Raw genomic sequence first — 12,500 nt, 5'->3', positions numbered from 1 at the left:
AAGATACCTCAAAATAAGAATAACAGATTACTTTAATAATAATCTATTACATCAACTGCTTTATTTCATTCGTAATGTGATGTTTCAGTCTTTTCCTAAATATATCGATCTGAACCAACATGGGGCAGCGTTATTTCTATCTTCCGCAACTGAGCGATCTTATCTGGCGAAGTGATCAGCATAATGGCAACCTGATTGGTGATTGGCTACTCAGTGTGCCGACTGATTTGTAATTATGTGTGATCGTTTGTTATTTGCTTATCTACATTCTTAATTGGGGAAGATATATGAGTAATGAAGTGGTTCTTTTTGCGTGAGTATACACACGCGCACACATACACACACACGTGTGTGTATATATATATATGCATATGTATGTATATATATATTATATCATATATTAGTATATATATATTATGTATATATATATATATATATATATTTATATATATATCAACACACACACACACACACCACAAACCACACCACACAAATGTTTGTAGTATATGTGTGTATTTGCATGAATATATACATATATACATTGTATGAATGTATACATACATATATATATATATATATATATTATATTATATATATATATATATATATATATATATATTTATATATTTATATATATATATATATCTATTTTAAAATATTTGAGTGTGGTATATATAATATATAATTCATATATATATATATATATATATATATATATATTTCTACATATATATTTATATATATATATATATATATATATCAATAGATATTATATATATTATATAATATTTATATATAAAAATATATATATATTATATATACAAATATATATATATATATTATAAGTATAATATATTTATATATATATTATCTATATTTATATATATATGTGTGTGAGTGTGTGGGTGTGTGGGTGTGTGTGTGGATGTGTTGTGTGTGTCGTGTGTGTTTGTGTATATATATGTCTATATATGCATATTTTTATATTATGTATATATATATATATATATATACTATATATATATGTAGTATTTTTATAAAAATATATAATATATATATGTATATGTGTATATGGAGATATAGAGTATATATGTATATATATATACTATATATATATATATATATATATGATATATAAATATACATATATAATATATGCGGTATACATATGTATTATATTTTTATATATATATATATATATATTATTTAATATATATATATATATTATATATATATATATATATCTATTATATTATATATATATGTATAAATACATATATATATATATATAAATATATTATATTATATATATAATATACTATATATATATAAATATATATATATATATGTATAAATATATATACATATATATATACAAATATATATATATCAATATATATATTATATATAATAATATATATTTATATGATATATCACATATATGAATATACTATTTAATTACATATATATATATATAATATATATATATATATATTAAATATTATAAATATATATTATTACTATATACATATATATATTATATATATATATATATATTATATATATATATATAGATATTCTATAAATTATATAATATGTGTGTGTTGTGTGTGTGTGTGTGTGTGTGTGTGAGTGTTATAGATATATTATATAAGTATATATTAATATATATCTATATATATATATATTTATATATATATATATATTATATTACCCATATATACTATAAATATATATGTAAGTATATATATATGCATGTATATATGTATATTCTTCATATATTATATATCTATATATTTATATCTATATATCTATTATATATATAGAAATTTTGTGTGTGTGTGTGTGTGTGTGTGTGTGGTGTGTGTGTGTGTGTGCATGCCGTAGTGTGTATGTGTGTGTCTGTGCGTGTGTGTGTATATATATATATATATATATTATATACTAATATAAAATTTAATATATTTATATATATATATTATATATAATATATATATATATACTATATATATATATATATATATATATATTTATATATCTATTTATAATGATATATATATATGTGTGTGTGTGTGTGTGTGTGTGTGTCTATATATAGATATATATTTATATATAGATAGTATATAATATATATATATATATATATATATATATATTTTACACACATAGATATATTATAGATATTATATATATATATATAAATATATGTATATATAAATGCATGTTTTAGTTATTCATTCTATATATCTATATATATATTATATACATTATCTATATATATATATATATATATATATCTATTATATATTTTTGTATTTATTTTTGATGTACAAAATTTGAATTTAAAAAAATCTTCAACTTATCCAAAGCCCGGGGGGAGACGCAAAGGCAAGCGCGAGCAGGGCCGGTCCCCCCCGCTACGAAAGCCCTCGAGCCTTCGCCCCCAACGAAACCTTTAAAGGGGGGGGAGCGTTTTTTTATTAGCGGGGTTGCGTCACCCGGGGGCCCTTTGAAATTTCCCAATCAGTTGCGGTGTGGGAAAGGGGTTTTTTAAAAGGGCTTTTTGATTTCCCGCACTGTCACTTGGGGTTCCCTTTTTAAACCCCTTTTCTCAAAAAGGGCCCTGTTGGGGGGTTTCTCTGTCCTGACAAATGTTTTGCACTTCTCTCGTTTTAAAGGTTTTTTTTTTCATCCTTGTTTTGTTTGTTATCTACACTGTTCTTTTTTAAAATTTTTTTAAACAACACACGCACACACACACAAAACACACACACAAACATATATATATATATTTTTAAGGGGTTATAAAATATGAAAAATTTAAAAATTATTAATTTTATATATATTATATATATATATTTTATATTTTTATATATTTAAAATATTTAATATATATATAAAAATTTTATATAAATTTTATATATATTTATTTAAAATATAAAATAATAATATTAATTATATAAAATATATTTAATATATTTATTATTTTTTTATAATATATATATAAAATTATGTTGTATATATATAAAATTATAAATTATTTTTAAAATTTAACATATATATTTTTTATATTTTTCTATATTTATTTATATATCCATTATTTTATTTATATTAATAAATATATAAATTGATATTTTTTTATAATTTAATTTATATAAACGAATATATATGTAAGCGGGTGAAGAAGTTTTTAAAAGTTTTCTCGTTACGTTTTTATGACGCCCCAAAAAGGGTCAGAACTGTGAGCCCAGCTGCTCGACCCACTGCCTGTTCTTCTCAGTCTGTGTTCCTTTGGACTGCCCAAAGGGCCTCCCCTTTGCTCATGTAGGGCTCCTTGGCATTTTCCCGGCCGGGGGGTTCCGGCTAGCAAAACAGCTGTAACCCAAACAAACCATTTTTTAATTTTTTATATAAAATTTTTATATATATATTTATTTTATAAATATTTTATATTTTATATATTATTTATATTTTTATATATATATATAAAATTTTGGGAAAAAGGGGTTTTACAGGGGGAGCAGGAAGTTCAGGTGCTGGCTTCCTAACACTAAATTTTTTTAAGTAAAATCAGTGGGGAGGTTTTTTTTAATTAAAATTTAATTTTGGGGTTTTTTCATATATTTATTATAATATATGTGGGGTTGTGTGTGTGTGTGTGTGTGTGTGTGGGTGTGGGTGGGTGTGTGGGTGTTTGTTTGTGTTTGTGTGTGTGTGTGTGTGTGTGTGTGTGGGTTGTTTTGCGTACATATAAATTTGTATGTACAGTTAGTTAGATAAATAGTTCCTTTTAAATATCTGTTTTATATATTAATGTTTGTTGGGTGCAAATTTTTGCTGCATTTTTTTTTTATGCATATATATTTAGTTGCTTCCATAAACGAAAAAAAAATTTTCCCTCTCTTTTCGGTCAAAAAAGAATTTTTTAATTTGGTAAGGCCCTGTCCCTAATGAAAAAAAATAATTTGATTTTTCATAGGCCTATTTGCATCTCTCAAAACCTTACTTTTAATTTAAAAAACGTCCCTCCTCCCCAAACCCCCCCCTCCCCCAACCGCCCACACGAAGTGATACACAACAGGGGCCTCCCCCCCCTTACGGACTCACCTTCCCCAACAAAACCCCTTCATAAACAAGGGTTTCCCATTTTAAAAAATTTCCCCACGAGATAAAGGACGTTGTTTACATTCATCACTGTTTTTAATCCCCAATCTGTAGTTTTTTGAAGCCCGAACAAAGAAAGCGATTTTTAGTCTGGGGTTTATAAACGAAATCCCCCCAACCTGGTCGCGAATCTCACAAAAGGGTGGCGGGTGTGGCTTTTCCCCTGCGTCCCCTAAATCAACCCAAGGGGGTGATTCATTTTGCCTTGTCGGCTACTGTTGATATTAATTTAAAGACTTTGTTCTCCTTTTAATAATTGTTTTTCTAGGACGTTTCCTTTTTTTGATAAAAGGGAAAGTTAAAATTAAATTTTCATATAAGGAAAAAGGGAAAAGATGACAGTCTCTTTGAAGAAAGGTGTCTAAATGCTATAAATATTTTTTGTACAAAGAAACACTGGCTTAAAACACTAAATTCTATGTTTCGTCTCATGCATAAGTGGAAATTACATCTTTTTAATGATTAGATTTTTTCATAATTGTGTATCTCCTTTTTTTTTTTAAAGTAAAGTGAACACGAAAGAGAGAGGGGGGGGAGAGAGAAAAAGAAAAGAGAGAGAGAGGGGAGGGGAGGGGAGAAAAGGAGAGAGAGGAGAGGGGAGGAGGGGAGAGAGGGGGAAGAGGGGGAAAAGAGAGAGCAGAGAGGAGAGAGAGAGAGGAGAGAGAGGTAAAGGAGAGAGAGAGAGAGAGAAGAGGAAGAGAAGAGGGAAGATAGGAGGAGGGGAGAGAAGAGAGACGGGGAGAAGGGGCAGATAGATAGAGAGAGAGAGAGAGAGGAAGAAAGAAAGGGAGGGAAAGACAGAGACAGTAGAGAAGCAAACATAGAGATATGAAAAAAAGACAGAGAAAGGACACTCACACACTAACACAAAGTAAAGAGTGACAGAGAGAGAGAGTGAGAGAGGGTGGGGTGATGAAAGAGTGGGAAGCAGAGACAAAGGCAGAAGCGGGGCAAGTTTTTTTTTTTTTTTTTCGTTCAATTCAGTTCCTTTATTTATAAGGGGTTTTAAACGTTTTAAAACCCCCCCTCCCCGGGGAAGAGAAAAAAAGAGAAAAAAAAGGGAGGGGAAAAAGGAAGGAGGGGGAGGAGGGGGGAAAAGGGGAGGGGGGAAAAGGGAGAGAAAATGAGAGAGGGGAGAGGGGGAGGGGAAAAGGAGACAAGAGAGAGAAAGGGGAGGGGAAGAAGGGGATGGAAAAAAAAGGAAGGGGAAAAAAAAATGGGGGAGATTTTTAAAAAAAAGGGGGGAAGGGGAAAGGAATAAAACAAAAAAAAAAAATTGGGGGGGTGGAAAAGAGAGAGGGGGAGAGAGAGGGGGTGGGGGTTGTTGCAAAGGGGGTGGGAAAGCAGGGGAAAACCAAAAGGAAAGAGGGGGAAAAAAAAGTTTTTGTTTTTTTTTTCGTTCGGGGGGTTTAAAAAAAAAAAAAAGGTTTCCATTTATTTTTTAAAAAGTTTTCTATACATTTTTTTTAAAAAAAAAAAAAAAAAAAAAAAAAAAAAAGAAAGAAAATAAAAAAAAAAAAGGGGGGGGGGGAGGGGGGGGGGGGGGGAAGGGGAGAGAAAAGGAGAAAGAGAGGGAGAGAGGATGGGATTTAAAATATTAAAAGATTAATAATAGATTTAAATTTATAATATATTTATTTATTATTTAAAATTATATATTTTTTTTATTTGAATCACACACAGGGCATTTCGGGGAATTTAAATTTGTTATATAATAAATGAACTTTTGCGTAACCCCCCCAATTAGGTAAAAAAACCAATAAAAATTTTCGTCGAAAACTAAGTTATTTTGGGTTTATAAAATCTCTCCTTCTCCCTTTTCATTCTCTCTTCTCTCTCTCTCTCTTTTTTTCCTCCCCCCTCCCCCTTCCTCCCCCCTTCCTCCACCTTCTCCCCTCCCCCCTTCTCTCCCTCTCTCCCTCTTTTTTCTCCTTTCTTTTTTTCTCTTTATTTTCCCCCCCTTCCTCCCCCCCCTTCCCCCCCTTCTTTTCCCCCCTCTTTTTTTCCTTTTTCTTTGTTTCTTCCTCTTTTCTCCCCCACTTTTTCCCCCCCTTTTTTCCTCCCCCCTTTTTTCCCTCTCCCCCCTCTTTTTCTCTCTTTTTCTCTCTTTTCTATTTCCCCTTTTTCTCTCTCTCTTTCTCCCCCCTCCCTTTCCTCCCTCCCCCCTCCCTTCCCTTCCCTTTCTCCCCCCTCCCCCCTCCCTTCCCTCCCCAAAAGGGGGGTTTAAGTGGGGGGAGGGGGGGTTGGGGGTTTTGGGCCGGGACGGTTTTAAAATTTGGGGGCTTTTAAGATTATTTGGACCAAAAAAAAATTTTTGGGGTTTTTTTTTTTTTTTTCCCTGGGAAAATTAAAGTGATTTTTTCTCAATTCCCTTTTAAAAAAAGGGTGGCCAAGGGAACATAACCAAAGAACCTCAAATTAAAAAAATTAACAAAATTTACTTTAAAAAATTAATCTTTTTCATAAAACTTTGTTTATTTCATTCTTTAATGGGGAGGTTTAGTTTTTTTCCAAAAATTTTTCGATCTGCCAACATGGGGCAGCGTTATTTTATCTTCGCTTCTAGAGCGATCTGTATCTGGCGTAGTGATCTGCAAAAATGGCAAACCTGATTGGTGATGGGATACTCAGTGTGCGAATGATTTGTAATTAGTGTGAGGTTGTGTTATTTTGCTTATATAATTATTAATTAAATATATATATAAGGGTTTTGTTGGGGAGTATAAAACACCCAACACACAGACACCACAAAAAAAAAAGTGTGTGGGTGTAATATATATATTTTTATTTTAATATTTTTTTTTTTTTTTATATTATTTATTTTTATTTATTTTGTTTATTATTGTTTGTTTTGGTGTGGTGTGGAGGGTTTTTTTTTATTTTTTTATTTATTTTTTTTTTATAATTTTTATTTATTGTATTGTATTGTTAATATTTAATTTTAATTTTTTTTGTTGTGGGTGTGGGTGGGTGTTGGGTGGGTGGGGGGTGGGTGGGGGTGTGTGTGTTGTTATATATTTTTTTTATTTTATATAAATTTTTAAAGATATAATTTTATGTGGTGGTTGTTTTTATATATATATTTATATATATATTATTATTATATATATTATAATGTTATATATATATATTTATATATATGTGGGTGTGTTGGGGGTGGGGTGGGTGTGTGTGGGTGTGGGTGTGTGGGTGTGTGTGGGGGTTGTTGTTGTTGTTGGTGGTATATATTATATTTATTAATATAATTTTATTTTTATATATAATTGTTGTTTGTTTATTACATATTCACCAACACACACTCACACCCACACAAAATCACCCCCACCATATATATATATATATTTTTATATTATATTATTTATATATTATTTGTTATATTTATTTGTTATATATAATTTATATTATAAAATTATTTTTTTTTAATATATTTATTTTTTTATTTATTTTATATAAATATGATAATAATAATAGATAAATATATATTAGGGATAATATTGTATATGTATAATATTTATATTTAATATTATATTTTTATATATATATATTTTTATTTTGGTTATATATATAAATATTTTATTATATATTTTATTTTTTATTTTATATATTTTATATTTAAAGATATAATTTATATTTATATAATACATAATTATATTTTTTTTTTTATTAAATTTATTTTAAAAGATATATATTTATATTTTTATATTTTATATTATATTATATATAAGTGTGTGTGGCTGTGTGTGTGTGGTTGTGTGTGTGTGGGTATGTGTGTGTGGTGTTTATGTTTTAATTTATATATATATTTTTATATTATTATATTTTTTCATTATATATTTATATTTATATATTTATATATATTTATATTTATGTTATAATAGGGTTATATATATAATATATTTTTATTATAAATATATATTTATAATTTTATTTTATTTTTTTTTTTTTTTAATATATTTATATATATATATACCCATTTATATATATAACATTATTATATTATCATATATATATATAGATATATATATATATATATAAGGGTAGATAAAATTATGTTATATATATATTATATTTTTATATTTTTACATATATATATTTATATTTTTTATTTATATATACATATATATTATGTTTTATATATTTTTATATATATTTTTTTTATTATATTTTATTTATTTTATTTTTTTTATATATTTTTTATTTTTTAATATAAATATATTGGGGGTTGGGGGGGTGGTGTGTGTGGGTGTGTTGTGGTGTTTGGGTTTGTGTATTATTATATATTTTTTTTATTTTTTTTATATATATTTATATTTTTATATTTTATATTTATATATATATTTTTTTATATTAATATATTTTATTATTTATATATTTTTTTATATTTTAAAATTTTTATGGTGTTGTGGGATGTTTGGGTGTGTTGGTGTGTGGGGGGGTTCTTTCAACCACACAACTCACCACCACACTTTTATATATATATATATATATATTGTGAATATATATTTTATATTATTTATTTTTTATTATTTTATATTTGGGTATGTTATTATTGGGTGTGGGGTATGTTATTAAAAGTTTTAGGGTTATAAAAATTAAATAAAATAATTTTAAAAATGTGTAATAATTTTTATTTATATATTTTTTTAATTTATTTAAATAATTGTTTGTTTATTTATTTTTATATGTGTGTGTGGTGGGGTTTATTTATTTTTTATATTTATTTGTTTATATATTATAGATTATATTTTTTTTAAAATTTTTAATTTTTTATTTATTTTTTTTTTTAATTTATTTATTTATTTATTTTTTATTTTTATTTATTTATTTTTAAATTTTTAAAAGTTTTGTTATTAATTTTTTAGGGGTTGGTGGTGGGTGTGGGTGTGGGTGGGGGTGGGTGGTTGTGGGTGTGGGGGGGTGGTAGTTTGTTGTTAGTTTGTGTGTGTGTTTTTGTTGGTGTTTGGTTTGGTGTGGTGTGTTTTGGTTTGGGGTTGTTTTTGTATTTTAATTTAATTTTCTTTTCTTCACTCTTCTCTCTCCTCCCACTCCTCTCTCTCTCTCACCCTTTCTCTCTTTCCCTCTTCATATTTATTTATATATTATATATATATATATATATCTATATATATATCTCTTAATATATATATATGTATATTTATATATATATATGTTTGTGTGTATATATATATATATATTAAAAAATATATATATAAATCTATTATAAATATATGTATGGTGTGTGTGTGTGTGTATGTGTATGTAAGTGTGTGTTATGTGTGTGTGTGTGTCGTGGATATATATATATATTATATATTTTATATATATACTATATATATATATATATATCTATATATTGTATATTGTATATATATATACATTTATATCTATATATAATACATATATTTTATATATATATATATATATATATATACTAATATATATATATAAATATATATATATATTACATGTATATATACAAATATATGAATATATATTATATATACAGATATATATATATATATATATATATATATATATATAAATATCTACAGTATATATATATAAATATATATATATATTTATATATATATATATTATATGTGTACTATATATATATATTTAAATATATATATATCTATATATATTTATATATATATATCATGTATTATACAAAATATATGATATATAATATATAGTATAATATATATATATATCTCTATATATTTATATATGATGTTAATCTATAAATATTACAGTATATATATATATATATATATATTATTATATATATATATATATTTATATTTATAAATACTATGCATTAAATATATAATATATATATATATATATTATATATATATAATATATCTATATTTATATAATACAGTAAAATTATATTATATATATATATATATATCTATATATATATAAAATTATACAGTTAATAAATATATATATATATCTATATATATATATATTAAATTATATATATATATTGAATATATATATATTTATATATATATATATATATGTAGATATATGAAATTATATATATATATATATGTACAAATATTATCTAATATACTATAATATAATATATATATATATTTATTTATAAATATATATATGCATATTAGAGCTCTACCTATCCTAATACAATGAAAAATGTTTTCTTTTCCCATTGTGAGAGAGATATAATTTGACCTAATCTTGTTCCTAACGTGAAACTGAAAAGACTTAGATACACGCGTGCACACAACAGACTGTACGTGTAAGTGTGTGTGTGTGTTTGAGTGCATACATATTCACACACACACACACAGACACAAACACACACACATGCACACACAGACATAGACAGGCACACACAGACACACACACACACACACATAACATCTGTAATAACAGTCTAAAGAAGTAATATAAATGCTATATATATAAATATATATATAAATAATATATATATATATCATATACATATAATAATCATATCTATATATATATATATCTATCTATTATAATATATATATAATATAAGTGTGTGTTTTTGTTATATAGATATGTGATACATATTATACTACATAAATACATACATACATATATATATATACACTATATATTATAAATAGTATCAATATATAAATAAGTAATGTATATATAGATCAGTTTACATATATAGACATATATAAAATACATATTATACATCACTCTATATATAATATATATATATCATATATATATATATATCTATATATATATATCTATGTTTGTGTGTGTGTGTGCGTGTGTGTGTTGTATAATTTATCTACATATGATATATTGATATTGATATATAATATATATATATTGATATATATAGTATATATATTAACTAACTATATATATACATTTAATCTTACATAACAGCATTGTATGCTTGTATCATGGCCGTTGTGCTATATACTTTTATAAATAAAGCACACACTTGCACACACTAACACACACAAACCAGAAACACACACACACCAACGGTCACACACACACAACACACAACACATACACACGATGTGGCGCGGCTACACACACACACACACAACACACACACATCACACACACACATGCGAACACACATATGTATATATATATATATAAATATATATATATATATAATATATAATAAATATATATATATATATAAACATATACAACTTTGGTATTATTGTTTATGTACATATGATGTATATATATGTATATATATATAAGTGTAGCTATGTATGTATATAAATGGATAAGTGTCTAAGTTGCATTATACATAGTATACAGATACATACACAGAATCATCTATAATCAAACTCCCCGGCCATGCAAATAGTCATCACTAAGACAGTTGCATGACCACGATCATACACACACATGTCGGCCACAGACCTCAGCGCCCAAGATCTAAGACCCAAGTCTGGAAGACCACTGCAGGGCGCACGACACCGTAGAGTTAGTTGAACATGAGCGAACTTACCTGTGTAGTATAGAGTGCCAATGTCCTTCGAAGGCCTATCGAAGCCCTCCTTCGGCCTGTGGCAAGGCGAGAGAGCGGGGGAGGCGGTGGTGGAGGCCATGGCGCTGCGACAACGGTTGTCCATGGCGAGGCCGGGAGACTCCTAGTTAAACTCTGCGGTGGGCGGAGGGCGAGAATGGGGCGGCGCTCCCGACCTGCGTGGGCGGACGACTTCGCTGATGGGTCGGGCTTGGACAGGGGTGGGGGTGAGGGAGGCTCTTACACAAGCGAATTAGTAGAACACTGGGACTTCTGGTAGGGCCGTTCTTGCAGAGGATATGGGCGGGCGTGGGCGCGAGGTATTGATGCTGGCGAAGGGGCGGTGTAGAACACGTGGCGTTGGCGGGAGGTGCCAGGAGTACAAGCAACACACACTCCCTTCCTCTACACAACAACCTTCACTCAACACCTAGACCCGACGTCCATCTTTCCGGTCTTGTCAACACGTAGTTCACGCAGCGGGGAGACAACCAATCACATTATGCCTTCTCCTTTTTCAAATTTGTGATGACCAATCACCTCTGGAATGCCAGTCGAGACAGCCAATCAGTATCGGTGGGTGGACGCGGAATTAGCCTGTGCGCCGCCCCCTGCCAGGCCTCGGGGGAGCAGCGCGCCCCAGACCAATCAGAGTCAGGGGGCGGGGCCGTGCGTGCGTGTTAGAGAGCTCGAGGCGGCGAGGGGGGTCTGTGCCCCCTCCGTAGGCGCCGGGATATCATGATCAGAGATTCCGTAACAGGGGGTCGAGGGGGAAAAATGATACTATGCTACTAACCCTTAATGTAGTACACCGTTAGGGTCA

At 27.8% G+C, this 12,500-nt stretch overlaps 1 protein-coding gene across 1 annotated transcript in view; it reads right to left on the bottom strand.

Moving 5' to 3' along the window:
* The window catches only part of Gad1 (glutamate decarboxylase), an 88,716-nt gene extending 76,618 nt beyond the window's left edge, over window positions 1-12,098 (bottom strand). The window contains exon 1 of the mRNA XM_086532138.1: window positions 11,660-12,098. Coding sequence (XP_086388264.1) covers window positions 11,660-11,783 — 124 coding nt within the window. The 5' untranslated portion in view covers window positions 11,784-12,098. The remainder of the gene's footprint in view (window positions 1-11,659) is intronic.
* Window positions 12,099-12,500: the final 402 nt, after the last annotated feature.

The sequence above is a fragment of the Penaeus japonicus genome, unplaced genomic scaffold, assembly GCF_977035675.1.
Source record: "Penaeus japonicus unplaced genomic scaffold, GWHDUDI00000001_assembly GWHDUDI00000003, whole genome shotgun sequence".
Lineage (NCBI taxonomy): Eukaryota > Metazoa > Arthropoda > Malacostraca > Decapoda > Penaeidae > Penaeus > Penaeus japonicus.
This window is presented reverse-complemented; position numbering and strand designations above follow the sequence as displayed.